Source organism: Equus asinus, chromosome 26 (genome assembly GCF_041296235.1).
Source record: "Equus asinus isolate D_3611 breed Donkey chromosome 26, EquAss-T2T_v2, whole genome shotgun sequence".
Classification (NCBI taxonomy): domain Eukaryota; kingdom Metazoa; phylum Chordata; class Mammalia; order Perissodactyla; family Equidae; genus Equus; species Equus asinus.
In genome coordinates, this window is record NC_091815.1 from 32,551,969 (window position 1) to 32,574,157 (window position 22,189).

The 22,189-nt window shown below is 44.4% G+C and overlaps 1 protein-coding gene across 1 annotated transcript; it reads left to right on the plus strand.

The window, feature by feature from the left end:
* The first annotated feature begins 3,805 nt into the window (after window positions 1–3,805).
* Window positions 3,806–18,261, plus strand: ELSPBP1 (epididymal sperm binding protein 1). The gene is made up of 6 exons (XM_070499514.1): window positions 3,806–3,918; window positions 4,721–4,810; window positions 8,842–8,979; window positions 12,851–12,997; window positions 15,375–15,533; window positions 18,104–18,261. Exons 2-6 carry the CDS (start codon window positions 4,741–4,743, stop codon window positions 18,259–18,261), a joined length of 672 nt encoding a protein of 223 aa, XP_070355615.1. The 5' UTR covers window positions 3,806–3,918; window positions 4,721–4,740.
* Window positions 18,262–22,189: the final 3,928 nt, after the last annotated feature.

Genomic DNA, 22,189 nt, shown 5'->3' on the forward strand with positions numbered 1-22,189 from the left:
GGTGCAGGCAAGGCTGTTGGCTTCTGGAGGTTCCAGGGGAGAATGCATTTCCCAGCTTTTCCGGCTTCTAAAGATTATCTGCGTTCCCGAGCTCATGGCTCCTTCCTTGCATCACTCCAACCCCTGCTTCCATCATTAAATCTCATTTTCTGACCCTTCTACCTCCCTCTTATAGGGACTCTAGCAATTACATTGAGCCCACCAAATAATCCAGGGTGATCCCCCCATCGCAAGATCCTTAACTTAATCAAAATCCCCTTCACCATGTAATATAACATTCATAGGTTCCAGGGGTTAGGGCGTGGACATTTTTCCGGTGGTGATGGGCATTCTTTTGCCTACCACAGTATCTACTAACTCCCTCACGCTAATTTTCTGGGGCAGCTGCAATGACTGTTACCACCTCCGTTTTACAGATGAAACCAAGACCCAGAGCAGGGGGTAACTGTCTTGAGGGCGTAAAGGTGGTAAGAGGTGAAGCATTCAAACCCAGCTCAGGCACTTTTAAGCATTATGATAGTCTTCATTTTTAGATCTTAGTATAGAGGCAAAAAAATATTAATTGAATTTTAATCTTGGGAAGAGGGGTAGAAATGAAAGCCCGAGGTTGATGAATGAAGTCAGGTGTAGATGTTGGGGGTTTCGGTGAGGCAGGGATAGAAGCATAAAACTGTAGGTAGGGAAGGGTTTAGAGGAAGTGTCAAAATGTGTCTCTCTCCCATCTCCATAAATAGTCGTTAATATCTGGCTTGTACGCTCTCTGCTATTTGCAAAGTACTTTCCAACATCTGTGCATTTATAACAAGAGCTGGAGGTAGGTTTTACCCTCCCTCATTTGATGACTGGGGAAATGGCACCCACATCTCATTGCAGGTTGAATCCAAGGCCAAGGCATCCCCTTGTCCTACCAGCCAACAATATGGCGACTCTGGCGGGAGGCCAGACCCAGCTGCCCCCGCAGCCCAGGACAGAGGGTGCTCCAAAGCGTTTGCATGTGCCGGTGCTCGAGGAATAACTTGGTCCTGACCTGAATGTTCCAGACGTGGGTGTCTGGCTATTAAGGCTCGCTTTACAGTTCACTCATTGTCTTGAACCACCCCCAAAATATTTTCTATTAATACCCATGGCTTGATCCAAGTAGACTCATTAACATTCCAGAACGTCAGTTCATATCAGTTCCTCGGGATTGCACAAAATCCTTTACGGCACAAAGAAGCAAGCCATGCAAATATCAGGGGCAGGGGGCAGCATCCTAGGTGGAGAGAGGAGCACGTGCAAAGGCCCTGGAGTGTAAGCAAGCTCGGCTTGTGCAAGAAAGGCTAGTGTAGCTGAGGCAGATCAAGGGAGGGGAAGAGTGATGAGGAATGAGCTCCAAAGGGAAGGGCATGGTATGAACTGTGGATCTTATTATAAACGTGACGGAGAACTTTGGATTAATGAATGCCACTTCTCCCCACTTTAATCCCTCCAGGGGCTTCCAGTTACATTTAGGATCTAAGTAAGGCTCTCTGTGGTTCAGCCCCGTCCACCTCATCATGCATCTCTCTGACCTCATTCCTCCTTGCTCATAGTCCCAGACGTGCTGGTTCCACTTGTTCCTCAAAACCATCTAGCTCTTTTCCATCTTAAGCCCTTCTCACATCCACTTCTTCTGCCTAGATGAGCCCCCCACACAAACCCTGGCTCCCCTCATGTCTACTCAACCTTCTCTTCCTCCAGGTCACAGTTCACATGTCCTTTTCTCAGAGAAGCGTCCACTGACTTCCCAACCAAAAGTCACCATCCCCAGCTAGACCTTATCGCAGCCTCTGTTTTCCTCCTTCATTAGCGATGATCACAACTAAGAGGTATATGCTCGTCTCTGGTTTATTCCCTCCGTGTCTGTCTCCTTCATAGACTGCCAGCCCTGTGAAAGCAGGGACCGTGCTGGTTTCTCACCAGGCTGAATACCCATCATCTAGCCCTGCACCCCACACGTTGTAAATGCTCAAGAAATATTTGGTCCCGAATGAATACATAAATGCATTCAAGAGAGATCCTCTCAGCAGCATTGTGAGAACAGACTGGACAGGGAGAGACTGGAGGCCAGGATATCCGTGAGGGGCACATGACAACCATTTAGGGGAGAGATGGAAAGAGCTAGACTTGGTCAATTATAGGAGAGACAAAGGAGTGGATTCAAGAGGCATTCAGAAAGTAGTTTCAACTGGATTTGACAACTCATGGACATACGGAGAAGACAGGGCGAGCAAAGTTTTACTCTTGGGGTAATAACTTGAGAGATTGGGCTCTCATTGCCTTTGTCCATTTGGGCTGCTATAGTAGAAATACCACAGACTGAATGGCTTATAAATAGCAGAAATTTGTTCCTCATGGTTCTGGAGGATGGGAAGTCCAAGATCAAGGTGCCAGCAGATTCAATGTCTGGTGAGAGCCCTCTTCCTCACAGACTGCCTTCGTCTCGCTGTGTCCACACATAGCGGAAGGGGCAAGGGAACTCTGTGGGGTCTCATCTATAAGGGCACTAATCTCACTCAGGTGGGCTCCACCCTCATGATCTAATCGTTTCTCAAAGGCCCCATCTCCTAATACCATCACTTTGGGGGTTAGGATTTCAGCACGTGTATTTTGGGGGGATGCAAACATTCAGACCACAGCAAATATAGTACAATTAAATTAAGTAATGTGTGTGTGTGTGTGTGTGTGTGTGTGGCGAGGGGGAGATAAGATACTTTGGGCTGCATCTCAAAAGCCAAATCTGGAATTTGAGGTGCTTGAGGGGCATCTAGATGGACAGTCCAGGAGGCAGGTGAAAATACAATTCTGACACATAGAAGCGCAGTTTGGCTGGAGAAATCTATTATGACCAATGATACTATTTTGGCTCATATTTATAGAATTCTCAGCACACGGTAGATCCCATGCTAAGCCTAGAAGCAGGATCATATGGCAGCTAAGAGCCCAGTGTCTGGAGTTGGATTGTCCAGGTTCAGCTGGGAGCTCAACCACTTACAAGGTTTGTGATCCTCAGCAAGGTGCCTAAGCTTCCTGTGCCTCAGCTTCCCCATCTATGCAATGGGGGTAATGATAGTATCTGCCACTCTGGGCTAATATCAGGATTATAATAACTTAGAATAATAGTGCATAGCACTCGAGCATTTGTTATTTTTTATGATCACCGTTAATCATCATAACAAACCTAAATGGTCGATAGGATTAGTATCCTCATCTTTTTCAGATGATGAAGCTGAGGCTTGGAGAATTTAAGTAATTTGTTCAAGGTGACCCAGGCAGTAAATGGTGGAGCCAAGTTTTGAACCCGGACCCGCCAGCCTCCACAGTCAAATGCGGGTCCAGCTCCAGAGTCTGAACCACCAGCCAGCGTTACAGTCCAACCCAGGTGGGCAGAGAATGAGACGTCACTCAGGAAAAGCATGTCTGAGGCATGGTGCTGTGGTTGAGAATAACAAGAAAAGTAAAAAAGATGCTCCCATATGTAGCAGGAGAGCCGAGTGCTGAAAGGTGTGTTTCTGAGACTCAGGTGCTCAGGGGTACCACCTACCTGTTGGAAGAGCTGAATCAATGGCTTTGCAATTTTGATGCCCAACCCATTATCTGGGTTGGGATTGTTATCTAAGAGTCTGCCATCTGCTCTCTCCCTTGAGCTGCCCTGACCTTTGCTCTAATTATTCGTAAACACAATCAACAATTTACAACTGAAAAACACTCTTCCTTCAGGATCTGATTGGATCCTCATGGCCACCCTGAGAGGCAGGCATTATTAGCCTATACTCTGCAGATAAGGAAAGAAAGGCACATAGAGGGGAAGTGGTTCATGGAGCTGAAGAACTCTGACACTGATGTAGACAGGTCTGCAGTTGAATCTGAGATCTGTCACTTACCATCTGTGGTCCTCAGGTAAGTTACTAACCTCCCAGATCTCAGTTTCCCTCTTCTGCAGAATGGGGATGATCACGCCTGTTCCTTAGGTTGTTGGAAGGAGGTAATTGGATTGTGGACACAAAATTTAGAACATCCGGCATACAGGAGGCACTCAATAACTGGCAGCCAGTAGCAGAAGGGGTAATAGGAGCTGAACCTCAAGCAAACCCAGGCCACCAATTCTAACCCCTGGGATGTTCCTGCTGAGAAGGTGTATGTAGGCGTCATTGAGGAAATGGCATGGAGGTAGACAGAGCCACTAGAAATTATGGTTGATGAGGATAGTAAACGCTGATTGTCAGAGTACTTTATATCCAGCCAAGGAGATGGGTGTAATCCATGAGGAGGGTTTAAGGCTATAGGTCAGGTTCTCATGATGAGTAGAGCCTTGGAGCCATTTATATGGTTTAGAATCCTGCCATTTCCCTGTGTCACCAACTCAGGCAGATTACTTGGCTTCTCTGAGCCTCAACTTCCTCATCTGCAAAATGGGGATTAAAAATATGTACACTTGCTTTGTGAGAACTAAATGGCGTCTTAGTGTCTTGCACATTTAGCCTGGAATATGGTAATACTCGACAAATGCTATGTCTCTCTTTTCCATCACACCTTCCACTCCTTAATGACAGTATATATTTTTTACTTTCTGTAAGAATAAGTTATTCCTTATTACTCTCTGGGGACAGAAAGAAAAATGGGAGGCATGACATCAAACATGGGAGTTAGTGGAAGAGGAAAGGGACCGCAGAAGCAAAATTTTTGTCTTCCTTTGATCCAGAAAGAAGAGGACCAGCCAAGATGAACCAATGGTCCCGTTACCTGTTGGGATGGATGACCTTCCTCCTCTACTCCTATGAGACCAGTGGAAGTGAGTATACTGGAAAATGATGGGGAGGATTTGGAAACTGGAAAGAACAAATAGGCCAAAGTAAACATTCCTGGATCCATGCAGAGAGGAGATGGCTTGGTAGAAATCTCAAACAGACCTGGGGTTTGGACCCTGGATCTGCCATTTATTCTCTGTGTGACTTTGGTCAAGCAATGTAACCTCGCTGAAGTCAGTTCTCAACCTATGAAAGGTGAATAACAGCATTTACCTCATGGCGGTATTTTGAAGATAAAATAATGGACACAAGCTTCTGTCATAATGCTCGGCACATGGCGGGGGGAATGTAAATATGTTAATTAAAAAGGGGGGCTCTATAATTCCAATGGACTGAATCCTCAGACCCCCAATTTGGACACTCCCTTTACAATCTTTTTTTAAAAACTGTGGTAAAATACACAGAACATAAAATTTACCATCTTAACCATTTTTAAGTGTAGAGTTCAGGAATGTTAACTACATTTCACATTGTTGTGCAACCAATCTCCAGCACTCTTTTCATTTTGCAAAATTAAAACTCTGTATCCATTAAACAATGGCCACCCCCACCCCTCCCTCTGGCCCCTGGCAATCACCATTCTACTTCCTGTTTCCATGACTCATCTAAGAAGAATTATATAGTATCTGTCTTTTTGTGACTGGCTTATTTCACTTAGGTCCTCCAGTTTCATCCATGTTTATCCTGCATCATAATTTTCCTATGTTTTAAGGCTGGATAATCTTCCATTGTATGGATATACCACATTTTGTTTATCCATTCATCCACTGATGGACACATGGACTGTTTCCACCTTTTGGCTATTGTGAATAATGCTGCTATGAAAATGGGTGTTACAAATCTGTCTTTGAGAATCTGATTTCAATTCTTTTGGCTATGTCCCCAGAAGTGGAATTTCTGGGTCATATGGTAATTCTATTTTTAATTTTTTGAGAAACTGCCATACTATTTTCCATAGCAGCTGTATCATTTTACATTCTCATCAACAGTAAACATGAATTCCAATTTCTCCTCATCCTTGCCAACACTTGTTACTTTCTGCTTTTTTTAAATAGTAGGCATTCTAGGGGAGGTGAGGTTACATTCCTAATGTATCTAGGAATCTAAATTAATCACCCAAAGATTGTATGGTAAGCAAGGAAGCAGAACAAAGAGAGAACTTGATCATATATAGTTCACCCAAGCTGTGGGGAAACATTCTCCACAATTAGAATCCTTTCTGCCTGACAAGTCCTTCTCCTTGTATAAGGCTCAAGAAACACTCCCATATTCATGCACTTTGATTTCATGAAGTCCCTTTCAATGATCTTATTCTATATTCCAGAGATTCCTACCTTAGGGTCACTGGGCATGGCCTAAAGTCCATGAAACCCTGGATTTATATTTTAAAAAGGTGTATATTTATCAGGATAGTGAGAATAACTATTGTAACATACAAAATCTAAACTACCAGCAGCTTAACACAATAGTACTTTATTTCTTGCTCCTACAAAGTCCAGTTGTACCTGTACAAAACTGGGGTTCTCCTCCCTGATGGGCAATTTAAAAAGGCAATTATGATGGCATCAGTCTTTGGGAAAAGAAAACAGCTTTATTGCTATGTTGATCTGCAAGGAGACAGGGGGAATATGCCCTCATGTCTGTCTCCCTGACATGGGGCTTGGGGCAAAATTTATGGGATGAGGGACAGGACAGTCTAAAGTGTGGAGATAGATGATTGGAGGTAAGGAGAAGTGAGCCCATTGATGATGTGCACAGGTGTAGTCAAGCTTCATGGCTCTTCATAGGATTCATGTTCACAAGATGGTGGTGTTAGTATGATCTGAGGGTGGAGTTTTCAGCCCTTTGACATGAAAAACGTCACACCAGGCATTCGTGCAGGCCTAGTTGATGGGCTGGTGGTCTCAACTGGTCTGACCTACACAAGGGGTCTCAGTTCCTGAAAAACCTCCCTTCATTACTCTGTCACACACCTGGGTCATGCAGTGAGGGTGCATCTGGTCAGCAGGGATTCAAGCCCCTTTCATTTTGTGGCTCAGCCATCCCTTGAAGCATCAGAGAACTCAGTGCATTCTTTGCTTTTAGCTGATAGACAAGAATCAAGAGAGTCTGGAAGATCTTGGAGGAGAGGTTTTTTGGTCAGGTCAGGCAGTGACATACATCACTTCCTCCCACTTCCACTGGCCAGAACTCACGTGATGGTCAACTGCAAGGGAGTCTGGGAAATGTAGTTTAGCAGTGTGTTTGGGAGGAAAACCAAGCTGGTTCTGGTGGCCACACAGCAGTCTCTACCACAAAGGCAAATAACCATCTTCCTACAGAGAAGATCTGGGTTCTCAAAAGAACTGGCAAGTCTCTAACAGGTTAAGAACTCACTGTTTATTCAGACAGGGCACAATGTACTTGACTGAGCATCAGCTTTTCCAGTTATCATCTCAGTCCCATCATGCCTTCCTGAGACCACCCACCACAGTCTTGTGTGAAACACGGTGCACCCCCAAGTCCCCTCCACACGTATCTCCAGACAAGTTTATTCAATACACATTTATTGAGTGATTCTTAAGTGCCAGGCACTGTGTTATGGGCCAGAAACAACAATAAGTAAAACCCAGACCCTACTCAGAGATCTCACAGTGAATGGGAGAGATAGATCTATAAAAAGATAATTACATTCTTTTAAAAATTGGTAAATACATTTATAGAGATCAACTCAGAGTATTATAAGAGTGAGAAAGAGTATGAATCCTGACTGAACCAAGTCTTCATGGGTGTGTAGCAGGGGGTAAAGCTAGGAAGAGAGCAAAGGCATCTGGGACAGGATGAAGGCGACGAGCAAAACCCCAGAGACAAGAAAGAACATAGAGTAAGGTCAAGGAAATGTTAATCAGGCAGTGAGAACAGAGAGGTCAGCAGGGCACCGATTACGGAGGATTTTAACCTAGTTAAGAAGCTTAGACCATCTGCTGAATTACTTTGCAGATGGCTAATAGCATCTATTATGTGTTGATTCTTACTAACAACTCCCAAGGATAACCTTAATTCTATGTTCAGGGGCATCTGCCTGCCCTCCTGCTCAACACCAGCATCCCTTCATTAGAGAAACCTGTTTAACTTTATTTCACACGGCATTTTCCAAACTTATTTTATTCCATCAGTTATTTCTTAAGCATCTTCTATGAGAAAGTCACTTTTCTGAGTTCCGATGATACGTCGTATAAAAGATAAAGTCTTTGTCCTCATACAGAAGAATAAAAAGGTCAAGCGTTGTGTTTCCTAAACTTTAGTCATCCAAGTACCACCTCCTCAATATTCGCCACATCTGCATCCCCCAGCACTGAACATTTCTCTTTAACTGTGCTCACTTTTCTTCACTTTAATGCGCTTATTTTAAAAGAATGGTTAACATCAGCTCTGTCATCTATAAAAGCAGTACCACTTGCCATAAATAGGAAGTGCAAATAAAAATAAATAGTCTGAAAACAAAATCCTATTATTAAATTCTACTAGATACCATTGTCTGAATAAGGCTTTGAGCCTGAGTCCTGCCCTCTTTTTTGTTAAAAAGGGAGATTATTAAGTATTAGAGATATGGTAGACAAATACTAGCATTAAATTGAAGCTTTCTCTTCTGTGTAATCAGAAGGATTTAAAAAAGCACTGAAAAAGGAAATTGTTTTTCAGTCTGTGCTTCGAAATTATTTAACGTGTGTCCCCTACATTACATAACGTGAACTTGTGATGCACCAAATTTATCTTGTGCGACATTAGTGGTTCCCACTCTGAGAAACGCTGGTCTGAAGGAACAGTATATCTTGGTTGCCTTCATTGTTTATGAAATTCTTCCCCGAATACTCTTGATCCAAACCTAAACTTGACTCACCCTGAGAGTCGTTAGGAAGCTGGATGCTAAGACTACACGTGTAGCCTTCAGAGTACCATGAGAACCAAACCAAGACTCGTCCTGGGCTCATTCATTGTGACTAATCCCCTCCTGCTTTGTCTCTCTGTCCTTCAGATAATAAAGATGCTTGTGTCTTTCCCTTCGTCTACAAGGGGTCTACTTACTTCTCTTGCACCAAAACCAATAGCTTCTTCCCTTGGTGTGCGACCCGAGCCATTTATGACGGGCAGTGGAAGAACTGCATGACGGAAGGTGAGTGGTGCCATACTGTCCCACCAGCAAGTTTCTCAAAAGGATTGGTTACAAAAGAGAATGCGTGAATGTGTATAATATGATCATATTTTTGCAGACAAGTTATAGTATGTATACATGCATAGAAAATGCTCAAGGAGGTCAAACACTGAATCTTAATGATGGGTAATAATGGTAACAATGATGGTGTTAAAAATGGTGCTACTTGGGGCTGGCCTGGTGGCGTAGTGGTTAAGTTCCTGCATGCCGCTTTGGCGGCCCGGGGTTCACAGGTTCGGATCCAAACGGGCGAACCCCAGGTGCAGACCTACACACCGCTCATCAAGCTATGCTGCGGTGGCATCCCATATACAAAACACAGAGAAAGATTGGCACGGATGTTAGCTTAGGAACAATCTTCCTCACCAAAAACAAAAAAACAACAAAAAAAAAATGGTTCTATCTGAATGAAGATCTTATGATATTGTAAGACCATTAACCAGAGGGAACCATTGTATTCTTTGTCTCTTTCTTAATTTCCTAAATTAATATGGAAAAAAGAAACAAAGTATAAAAGAAAAGGGATTTTCTTTTCTCAAAGCCCAAGACATTTTTGACAATTATATGATTTCTATTTTTTTGTGCACAGTACAAAAGACACTTAATTTGTTTTAACCAATATCCTATTGTTGGACATTTAAATTGTTCCTACATATCCAGCTTTTGAATATTTAGGATTTGCTTTTTCCCTGGTATCACTGTTCTTGACTCTCTTCGATCAAAGGCCCCCCTTCTATAATAAATACAAGATCCCTTTTACTATCCTGAAATGAAATTTATAAATAACATTACCTATGTTCATAATTTCAAAATAAATCAACATTATTCCTTGACTGCAATGTAAGACATAAATAAAATGAAAGAAATTGAGATTAAAGTAACAAGCATGCATGACCATAACTAACCTAAAAGACATTAAAAAGTAGCCAGAGGCTTGTACATCTAGGCAGAATCTCTTTGATCACAAGAGCTAAAAATGACTATTTTAAAAATGCCCCCACAGCCTGGTGGCCCAGCGGTTAAGTTCACATCCTCCGCTTTTGTGGCTGGGGGTTTGCTGGTTCAGATCCCGGGTGTGGACATGGCACCACTGGTCAAGCCATGCTGTGGCAGCATCCCACATATAAAGTAGAGGAAGATGGGCATGGATGTTAGCTCAGGGCCAATCTTCCTCAGCAAAAAGAGGAGGATTGGTGGCAGATGTTAGTTCAGGGCTAATCTTCCTCAAAAAAAAAAAAAAATAATAATAACCCCCTACATGAAAAAAACAAAGCAAAACCTGGAAGCAATACCACCTTTGTTGAAAACTTCCACTTCAGTTCAAGCAATGCAAATCAGGATCAACTGGTTGAAATTGAATTAGAAAATTAGAAATGGACATTTTCCTTTTTTTTTTAAATTGTGTAAAAGAGGTCCCCAAACATTCTTAACACGTAAAAAAGGGAGCAAAACTGTGCAGAAGCTGTATAGATAGACACAATCGGGACCTAGAGATATTTATTTCTACTATATCATTGTTTAGAACAAATGAAAGAATTCCACAACCCGCTTTTGATGAAGGCTCTTTCAGCCAAACCATCTAGGGCTCGTGTTCAGATGCCTTTTGAGTCCCCTCCCTCGGCTCTGGTTTCCGAACCAAGTACTTCTCTTTGGACTCAGAACTGGCAGCTTTCTCACCACCTCTGAACAGCTTTCCCATCTTAGCCTTCGACCACAAAAGTGGGTGAGTGGTGTCCCACGGGCATTCCCAAATAATGCCTTGCAGGATGTTCCTTCTCAGTCTTACCTCATGAGCAGAATAGTGAAATCGAAAACAGGTGTGTCTATGACAATTCCCAGAGATGTTAGCTTAAGATACTTATATCATTAGAAGTATACTGCTGTGCAGAGGGGTTTTTGTTTGTTTGTTTGTTTTTTGCTAATTTGCAGGCTTCCTCAGCAAGCAGGAGAGGCCACCACTGCACAAACCAGAAGAGTCAGAGTCATTCCTGATTCTTCTTTCCCTCTCACTTCAAATCTAAGCCATCAACTAGCCAATGAGCTCTGCCTTCGAAATAGATGCCAACTTCAGCTTCGTCCCATCTTTCCATTGCTTCCACCCTTCTCCAAATCACCATCCGCTCTTTTGCCCGAAAAAGTTGCTAACTGGCCTCCCCAAATCCCCTTGCCTCCCTCCAATCTATCTCCCACACATTAGACAGAGGAATCTTTTTACAATGTGAAGTCAAGTAATGCCTCTCCTCTGCTCATGCCCGTCTACGGCTCACAATCTCACTTAGAAGAATACCCCTATCCTCAACAGCCAAAGCAATCTCGTAAAAGAAAAACAAAGCTGGGCGCATCACATTTCCTGATTGCAAACTATATAACAAAATAATAGTAATCAAAACACTATGGTACTGGTGTAAAAACAGACACACAAATCAATGGAACCGAACAGAGAGGCCAGAAATAAACCCACACATACAGGGTCAATTGATTTATGACAAAGGGGCCAAGACTATACAATGGGGAAAGGATAGTCTCTTCAGAAATGATGATGGGAAAACTGGACAGCCACATGTGAAAGAATGAAACTGGACCCCGATCTTACACCACACACAAAAACCTACTGAAAATGATTAAAGACTTGAACTGAAGTCCTGAAACCATTAAAAATTCTAAAAGAAAACATAGGAGGTAAGCTCCTTGACATCAGTCTTGGTGATGATTTTTTGGATTTGATACTAAAAGCAAAGGCAAAAAATAAAAAATAAACAAGTGGGATGACGTCAAACTAAAAAGCTTACACACAGCAAAGGAAACCATCAACAAAACGAAAAGGCAACCTATGCAGTGGGAGAAAATGTTTGCAAAACATATATCTGATAAGGGGTTAATATTCAAAATATATAAAGAACTCACACAAGTCAATAGAAAAAAAAAAGGAAAAGAAACCCTGTCACTGGGTCTGCAAAGCTCTGTGTGACCTGCCCCATCTCTGTCCTCATCTTCTACCACTCTCCTCCTTGCCTACTGAGCTCCAGTTCCATTGGCCACCATGTTTCTCAAATATCTGGAACTCCTTCCTGTTCTTGAACGCCTCAGACTTTTATTCCCTCGACTCAGAACTCACTCCCCCCAGATTTTTGCACGTCTGGCTTCTCCACAGCGTGCAGATCTCTTCTCAAATGTCACCTGCTGGAGGAAGCCTTCACCTATGACACTGCTTCACCTATGAGAGGCCCTCCATCGCTCCCAAATGACCCTGATTCCCTCATTGCACGCAAAGTAAGTGCACCCACTATAAACATAACGTCAGAAGCTATATTTGTTGTATTAAATTTGTGGTGGGAAATTCAGTCTGTTTATGGAAGTTGCAACAAGGCACGAGCACCCAGATAACTTTCCTGTGTTTGACTTCTCTGACATTTGATGTTTTTCTGTAATCTCAACTTTTTTTTTTTTTTTTTGGTATCTCAAGATCTTGACTTCATCTGTTGGTCATAAGCCCTCAAAATTCTTTGTCTTGACTTTGTTCCTACAGGTCTTTTGGTGATTGTGACAGATTTGTTTTTAAGACGCTTTGTGAAGCATGTTAAGTTTGTTTGTTCAACAGGTGGTGGCGCCATGGGTTGAGATGGGGAACCTATTGGAGAAGCTTTGAGAGTGAAAGTAGTTGGTGTAGGCTTTCTTTACTAAGTGCTTGATGAAAGGAATGTACCAAGTCTCTTCCAGACCTGATGTTTGTCCTATACTTTGGCAGTTGATTGATTGGCTGGTTGATGATTAAATGACTGTCCTGTGATTGACTATAGAGAGCCAAACCCCTCATGGTCTGCTTTCTGTACAGATTACCCACGCTGCATCTTCCCTTTCATCTATCGAGGAAAGTCCCATGACAACTGCATCGCGGAAGGCAGCTTCTTCGGAAAGCTGTGGTGCTCAGTAACCTCCAGCTTTGACGAGAAGCAGCAGTGGAAATACTGTGAAATAAATGGTGAGGCATTGTAGCAAGGATGGGGTGTTTAGTGGGGAGGAGGGTAGGCAGCCATGATCCTCCTGAGAGGATGGTGGCAGAGTGGAGAGCAGGGCAACTAGGAGAAATACTTCTTGGGACCAAGTGTCTTCTCAGAGTATGCTATGACAACCACGAGAGACAGGAATCTCCTGAGGCCACGTTCCCCCGAGTCCCCAGTGCCAGCCTTGAAAAATCCGTTGTTCTGAAAACTGACAACATGGGCTGTAGTCCTGATATTGGTTTTCAAGTATTTCTGTTTCTAGAATTGACAATAGCCAGATTCACCCAATGCCGGTCCTTAACTGTATTTCAATGCAGTTAACATCTAATCTTAATTCTGGGTCTACTCTTAATTTAATAGTGACCTCCATTTGTTCTAGTGCCTTCTCTGTATTAGACCCTGATCCAGGAGCTCTGTACACAGTATCCTTTGAATCTTCCCATGAAAGCTCCATGAGATGCTGGGTTTTTGCCCATTCAATAAATGGTCCCAGTAAAATTAAGTCAAGCCTAAGGTCACACTCTTAGGTGAAGGCAGAATTAGAATTTGGATTCAAGTCCAAATGGCTCAAAGCCCATGATTTCTCTCTGAGCACTGTTGTCTCCATAGAAATGAAAATATGTGCAAGACACGTATCCAAGGGCACACTTATTCCCGTATAAAATCCTACTTATATTTTCCCTTATCACTCAAAAAATCCTAATCCCATATTAAACCTTAATTTTTTCCCTAACTCTAGCCATCCATCACTTGTGTCCTTAACCCTAAACCAACTTTATCCTTAAATCTCACCATAACTCTGCCCTATTGCTTAACCCAATTTTTCGCCCAAGTCCAACTCTGCCTCCATCTCCATGCTTGACTCTAAATTCTATCATTAACACACCCATCATCTTAGGCATTTACAAATCCTAGACCAAACAGATGGATTAGGATATCAATTTTATGATAATATCATAACACTGTGTATAGTTCTAAATCCATCTCAAATCTTATTGCAACTTGACTCTAATCTTAATATCTAGACTTCTGTTTATCCTTCCTGCCAGTCAAGCTCCTCAGAGCCAATTCTGATGGGGGTGACAGATTATAATTTGTCTAAATCACCAAACAGATGCCCAAGAAAAGATACTGGAAGAAAAGGGACCCGTTGGCTCTGGCTTCCCCCACTACAGTGGGAAAGATATTAAATCTCTTGGTCAGTTTTGTTACCTGCAAAATGAGAACTGACTTCAAGGGTTGTGTAAAGATTAGAGTTCACTTTCATCAAGGATCTAACATGGCGTCTTGGATATTCCGGGTGCCTAAGAAATGTGAGTTCTCCTCCTTCCCTATCAGGAGTCAAAACATGAGCTTTGAAAAGTGAGACCTGAGTTAGAATTCTGCTGTCGCCATTTGCCAGCTGGGAGACGGGGCTCAAATGATAAAGACCATAATACACTGAACTTCTAGTAAGCATTGGCTAAGTTCCGGGCATGGTTCAAAGCGCTTCACATGCAAGAACTCATTTATCGGCCGCAACCACCCCTATGAGGTAAATCTGATTATTAGCCTCATTTTACAGATGGGAAAACTGAGGCTCACAGGGTTTCAGTTGCTAAGGGGCAGAACTGTGATTTGATCCCAGGAAGTCTAATCTTTAGAAATCGTGCTCTTAATCACTGGTTGGTACCTCCTCTAACCCCCCATCCCCTGCATCAAATTCTATCTCCTCCTACAACACCATCGAAGCCACCTGTCTAATTAGATAACACTGAGTTTTTTGCTTACCAAAAAACTCTACCTTGCCAGAGTCTTAATAGCGTCTCGGAGGGAGGAGGGCAAGGTTGGGATATTAATGAGGTCTTGGGGTCTGTCAGTGTGGGGATGTGATTAGGACTGGGTAAGGATCATAAGAGAATAGTTTAGAACTGGTGGTCATGGCAAGGTGAAATTTCTGAGGATTCAAAGAATCTTGAAGAGCAAGCAGTGTTTTGATGCAATCTATTGAAAAGTTTAAAGGTCTGACATTTATTTAAACAACTTTTCAAGAAATTCCTGAGATGAACAATAAAGTTATTTGCAACTGTCATGTTCCTGGGCAAGAATTTTGTAGATTAGCAGAGTGGTGTTAATGAAGCCCGTGGAACAGGAAAGCTTTGTTAACGTAGAGAGTAAACTGTGTGGGTGTTGATGGCTTAGGTTCTCACTTATCTGTAAAATGTAAGTCATAGTATCACCAAGAAGTTGTTTGGGAATGTTCAATACTATATTTCCTTTCATGAGGTGAAGCATGGTACACAGTTTGTGTGTGAAAACTGGAAGCCCTTTTCGTCATCTCTTCTCAACCTATAATCTTTCCATGATTATTTTCAGAGTACGGGGGAAATTCTTTCAGCCAACCCTGCATCTTCCCCTCCACCTACAGAAATCATGTGATCTCTGAATGCATTGAGAATGAAAGCAACAAGCTCTGGTGCCCAACCACAGAGAACATGGATAAGGACGGAAAGTGGAGTCTCTGCGCCGACACCAGTAATCTGGGGAAGGGGACTGGGTGGACGTGGGTGGATTCCTTCCTTCGTTTACTCCAGCCCTACTGTGCGCCCCTGTGCTGGGCACTGGGATATAGCGATGAATAAGGCCGAGTCCTGTCCTCATGGATCTGATGGACAAATAGCGTAAACAATGTGGTACTGCGACAGGAAAAATGCGGGCTGCTTAAGATCCAAGAGGAAGGGGTCAAAAGGAAATTTCCAAAATGTTAAACACCTAACACTTATACAAATACAGAGTAAGTACATGCTAAGGTTTTTAAGAATCTATGAATAAGGAAACTTGAAGGATAGTAAAACGAATTCAAAGGACGCTACAAGAAATATATATGGTCAGTGAAGAAAAGAATTCTGAGCTGAAGCAGTTGCTAAATTACATACAAAATCTGTGAACATTTAAAGGGCAAGCAAACCCTTGGGGTTATCTCGTCTACCAGAGGGAGATTATTGGCATCTCTATTGAACGAAAGTTATTCACAACATATCAACCTTCGGAAAGACCTGGCCACCCACCTCTGAATAAATTGGCATGAATAGCAGCGGAGCATTGTCTGATAGAGCGCCAGAAGGGGAGAGGATGGCGCAAAAAGACCTGGCCGGGTTCCGCTCTGCTCTCCACAGGGTTGATAGGAGTCAGCATCACTGGCCCTAAAAACCAAAACTCAATCTTCTACAGGTTACACCTAATTGTCACAGAGTCAGGGCCTCCAACTGGTAGCAGAGAGTAAGACAAAGCTCTATTTCCCTAGATCAGGGGTCTGCAAACTCCATCCCACATGTGCCCTCTTTGTGTGCAACCCCCAACCTACGAATAGCTTTTACATTTTTATATGGTTGTAAAAGATCAAAAGAAGAACAACATTTTGTGACAGGTGAAAATTACATGAAATTCAAATTTCAGGGTCTATTATACAAAGTTTTATTGGAACACGGCCACACCCATTCATTTATGGATGGTCCGTGGTTGTTTTCCGGCTACAGCAGCAGAGTTAAGCAATGCGACAGAGACAGTGTGATGCACAAAGACGATGGGGCTGGCCCCGTGGCCGAGTGGTTAAGTTCGCACGCTCCGCTGCAGGCGGCCCAGTGCTTCGTTAGTTCGAATCCTGGGCGCGGACATGGCACTGCTCATCAGACCACGCTGAGGCAGCGTCCCACATGCCACAACTAGAAGAACCCACAACGAAGAATACACAGCTATGTACCGGGGGGCTTTGGGGAGAAAAAGGAAAAAATAAAATCTAAAAAAAAAAAAAAAAAGACGAAAACACCTTCTATCAGGCCCTTTAGAGAACAAGTTCACTGACACTGAGCTAGAGAATCGGGTGACCCTTAGCGGCTTAACTCTTGTCTAACGGACAATGGTCTAGGATGACATGAAAACGTCATGTGGCAATCTTTTGCTCTATTTCAAGGTTTGGATAATTTTTGTTAACAAAGGATAGCAAATGTAGATTTGATGGGTGATCAGGGAAGAAACCCTCCCTGAAGGAAGATATAACCCTGGCAGTGTGTCTTCCCCATTCTCCGCTTGGGCGATGGTCGGTAGATCGTGTTTTGGTATCATTTTGTCCTCGGACAAGGCTCTCCTTCACACCTCCGTTTCCTTATGAGTGATCCAAATCTCCAACTTCTGTTCAGCGTCCTCCGCGTGTCTGGGGCCGTCGGATGGAGTGTGGTCCACAGGGATGTCAGAGAGAAGCAGGAGTGGCTCACAGTGGAAGATACAGTCCATTCTCCTTATTGGTGGGAGGTGTGCTCTATAAAGCTGCCTCAAACACCGAATTGGTGAATACTGAGCCATTGCTTGTAGTGGAAGTTAGGTTTCCGGGAGCCTCTGGTCACAATATTTCGTCAAGCAATCCATGCATCACCTTGTTCTATGTGTGTTTCTGTTTAAAAAAAACCACCTTATTTAATATATCCTGTTGGTTCATTCCCATTGAAATCGCAGCCCACAGCACCGTGACTCATGCCTGCGTGAAGCTCACCCAGCACACATATTTCCTCTGTAAGGCACAGCACAGCCTTCTTGCTTAGAAACGCTAGCCAGCAGTCTGCCTGAGGCCATTTTGAACAGTGAAATCACCAACAAAAGGAGGGACCACCTGGGCCACCACAAGGACTCCTTGTTTACCGTAGGAGAGCTGAAATGGGAAGGCAGAACGTTGCCCTGTTGGACTTTAGCGAGGAAAGTGGTGACTTGCGTGTTGAACGACTCACATTTTTCATGGCTGGGCTTCTGTGGTCCTTTGTGGACATGCAGAGCGTCGAAAGATTTGAGTCTCCCGACGCCACTCCCTCCTTCTATCCTCCACTCTTTCCCAAGTCCTAAACTCAAATCACTTCTGAGGGAAGAAAATTCCTCTGACATTTAGGTTTAGGTCCGACTTTCATCCCTCCAAGGGGAGCCTCTGAGCAGCGCCCAAATAGCACAATCACACCCAATGTTGACCCAATTTTGGTTTTAGGGCGGGTTCTGAAGCCCAAGCCTTCACCTTAGTGTATAGGTTTGGGAGTAACCACTGTCTTCTCCCTTCTTCTCCCTAGGAATTTCCTCATTGGTTCCCGGCTTTCCCTGCCACTTCCCGTTCAACTATAAAAACAAGAATTATTTTAACTGCACTAACAAAGGATCAAAGGAGGACCTTCTATGGTGCGCTACCTCTTACAACTATGACAAGGACCACACCTGGGTGTACTGCTAATGCAGAGGTGAGAACAGGGACCAAATCTGGGTGCATCACTGATGCAAAGGTGAGATCAGGGACCACACCTGGGGGCATTGCTGATGCAAAGGTGAGATCAGGGACCACACCTGGGGGCATTGCTGATGCAAAAGTGAGAGCAGGGGCCACACCTGGGGGCATTGCTGATGCAAAGGTGAGATCAGGGACCACACCTGGGGGCATTGCTGATGCAAAGGTGAGATCAGGGACCACACCTGGGGGCATTGCTGATGCAAAAGTGAGAGCAGGGGCCACACCTGGGGGCATTGCTGATGCAAAGGTGAGAGCAGGGGCCACACCTGGGGGCACTGCTGATGCAAAGGTGAGGGCAGGGGCCACACCTGGGGGCATTGCTGATGCAAAGGTGAGAGCAGGGGCCACACCTGGGGGCACTGCTGATGTGAAGTTAAGATATGTTCCTGCCACCATGTCTGCTCCGCTGAGGTTCTCAGCAAGGTGAGCTCCGTTTCCCAGACATAAAGTGGAGCTGAGGGGGAGGCTGCCACAACTTTCCAAATTAGAAGGCTGGAAGAAATTGGGATGCCTCTGTAGAACAGGAGAGCAGGGGGAGGAGGTGGGCAAACTTTTTCAGACCCAGAAAGGTATCATTCCAAGTTTTAAGTCTGGGAGGCTTTGGGTATGAAAGATTAGGAAAGTAGAATTTCTCAAATTGGAGCATGAGCTGAGAAGACAACCTCGAAAGCAGATAACCGAGACTTCTCTGGTCCCCAGAAGCCATGGCACTGATGCAGGCTCCCCAAGCCCAGGAGTTGAAAGAAAGATTTCTTGGACTCTCAAGGTCTGGGATTAGTACTCTTTTATTCATAAAATAGCATGGTGACAGGACCCATGGGCAGTGAAGGGCTGCTGCATAGGGACAGGACCCACGGGCAGTGAAGGGCTGCAGCGTGGGGACAGGACCCACGGGCAGTGAAGGGCTGCAGCGTGGGGACAGGACCCACGGGCAGTGAAGGGCTGCAGCGTGGGGACAGGACCCACGGGCAGTGAAGGGCTGCAGCGTGGGGACAGGACCCACGGGCAGTGAAGGGCTGCAGCGTGGGGACAGGACCCACGGGCAGTGAAGGGCTGCAGCGTGGGGACAGGACCCACGGGCAGTGAAGAGGTGCAAGGGGCTGAAGGTAGGGCTAAATTTATAAGGCATAGGTATGTGAGTTATCTATTTACAAAACAAAGGAAAAATCATGTAAAAAAGTTGATAAAATGGTGTCAGTCGGGATGGGGTCTGGTTATCGGGTGGTCATATAATTTTGGAGACGAATCAGGTTGAATCAGGTCAGGACGTCCTGTGTTTCCCGGAGGATGATATAGATCAGAATGTGGGCCAGGACGCCCTGGGCTCCTCTCCGTGGGGCAGCCTTGATCTTCATCAACACCGTGTTGTCACTCCATTACCCCATCACTGAGTGGCTAACCGAGGAAAAGGCGGGGTTCATTTCTCTTCCTCATCATTTGGGCCCCCTCCCGAACTTCAGCCCCTAAATCATCATCTCCACAGGACCAGCTTCATCCGTCCTTTTTTCTAGTCTTTTCCTTCTGGCTTCAGTATTCTAAAGCCTATAGAAATTCTCTCTGGACCTCCTGCATGGATCGACTGACCTACTCACTCTATAATTCTGGAATTTAGAAGCAAACAGAATCCCTTTCCTCAGATAGTGGACAACTCCGGTGGTTTAAGTAATATTTACCCTTAGGATGCATGTGGCTTATGGATGACAACAAAATTAGTGACTTTTCCTGAAATTTGGCTTGGCAGTGAAAAATGCTAGGGAAAATCATTTTCCCTGAACAGAAGTAGGTTTGGGACTCTGGCTACCTTCTTAACAGGGTGGATGTTAGAAAAAACCCACAGTGGTCCCCAGTCTGTAGCTAGGACTAAGACCATTTTTAATACCTAGCCTCCAACTTCTATCCATCAGAGCAGAACTATCTTCTTGAGATATCCTTCTCCCAAATCTATTACAACAGAGGCGAGGTTGAAATGCTCATTGGTCATTGACTTACTTGCTCCCATGAGCCAGGTGAGGGGCGACGGGTTGCCCAACTACTCTAGGCTCAGCCGCTTCCTCTTACTTCTGAGCCTTGAAAATCAATACTGTCCCTTTTTCATTCACATTATTGCATACCTATTACCTGAATGCTGGCTTTTGATTCTATTTTCAAAGGGAAGAAAGACATCATCAGAGGAAGACTGACATATTGAGTCTGGAAACTGCTTCGTCTTTTTCATTGTATCTTTCAACCTTAGATGATCACCTTTAGAAATACCCTATCCACCATCTTGCTAATCAGTTGGTCCTTTGTGAAGAACAGAGGGAAAATGTGACATAACCACCAATAAAGGAGCCCCAAACTAACTCTGCGGCTGTCATTTCTGCCTCCTAGAATAAGAGATCTGAGGGATCCGAAGGCATGGTAAAGGAAACGTTGGTTTTTGGGTTGGTGACTGAGTTGGCGAATCTCATGGTGGGGAGATCAAATTCTCAGCCCAGTGACCCTTTCCCGGTCTCTTTCTGGGAAGTCACAGTTTTGGGTGGAGCATTTGTAGGTACTTATTAAATCACCAATGAATAAATTAGTAAGGAAGTGGAGGGTAGAAAATTCATTGCAAAACTGCCTTAACTATTCCTCCCCCATGCCCATGGCAGACATCAATAACTGATTGCAGAATCTGTCTCCCTGTGAGCCCAGGTGCAACCTCATGGTGGTGTTCTCCTTGCCTTTCTTCTTCTTCCTCTTCCCCTTCCTCCTTCTTCTAAATAAAATACTCTGAACAACTGCTGCCATGGTCCCCCACTAGGCTCAGACATCAGGCATTGATTTTAGCTGTTCAGCCTCATTCAATAGCAATCTGATTGTCAAATTAAAATGATGTCGCAGAGATGTGCAAGAAGCCTGAAGATTTAACAGTAGATCTTTCTCAGCTTAGCTCAAGATCCACCAGAGGAGAGATCCCCACTCAGTCACGTACAAAAACGCCATGGTAAGCATAGTTCTGCTGTCCCCCGACATGACGTCTCCTCCCCTTGTTTAGAGCCTTCCTTCATCTCATTTTCTACCTCACCCCACTGCCTCGCTCATTACACTCAAGCCGCTGCTCTGTTCCTTGAGCCCACCAAGCTCACTCCAGCCTCTGTGCCTTGTTGGGCTGGAGTCCTCCTCTTCCTTGTCCTCCTGTAGCTTCCTCCTCACGTCATTCCGTCCCTGTTGAAATGCCCTGTGATAGAGATGGTGATGCACCTCCAGATCGCCCTTCCACAAAGGACTTGCCCAGTCCCGGCAAGTGCTGTCCGCAGGCAGCCTTCAGCGGTCAGCCCCAAATCAGAGATGTCCTCAGGTGCAGAGTGGCCTCCCTCACCCAAGGTCATGACCTTCCCAGGGCAGCCCATGACCTGGCCATTTCAACCCAAGTGAGATAACATAGAAGAACTACGTCAACAGCTCCCGTGGGTTTGGCCGAGGTTGTTGAGCTTACACAGCAATTCAGCTTCTCCCTCTGCCTGATGCCAGTTCCCACTCCAGGTATTGATCCCAAGGACACTCGCTGATAAACATCTTGCGTGCTCATCTCCACTCAGACAGAGGAGGAACCCTGGGAACCCAACCTGAGACAGCCTGTCTTTACGAAATGCCCTTTCTGACCATTCTGGCTAATTCGGCCACCCTTGCCCCTTTGCCCAATTCTCTTGGTAGCTCATCACCTCATGTTTTCTTCCTTAAAGTATTCATCCTGACATGAGCTTCTCTTAAGTGATTATTTTTTTCTCCTCCCCTCACACTGGACTATAAGCTCCAAGAAAGCAAAGATTTTATCACCGGGCTGTTTCCAGGACCCAGAATAATCCCAGGCTCATAGCACAAACCTTCACCGTCCAACACAGTGGCCACA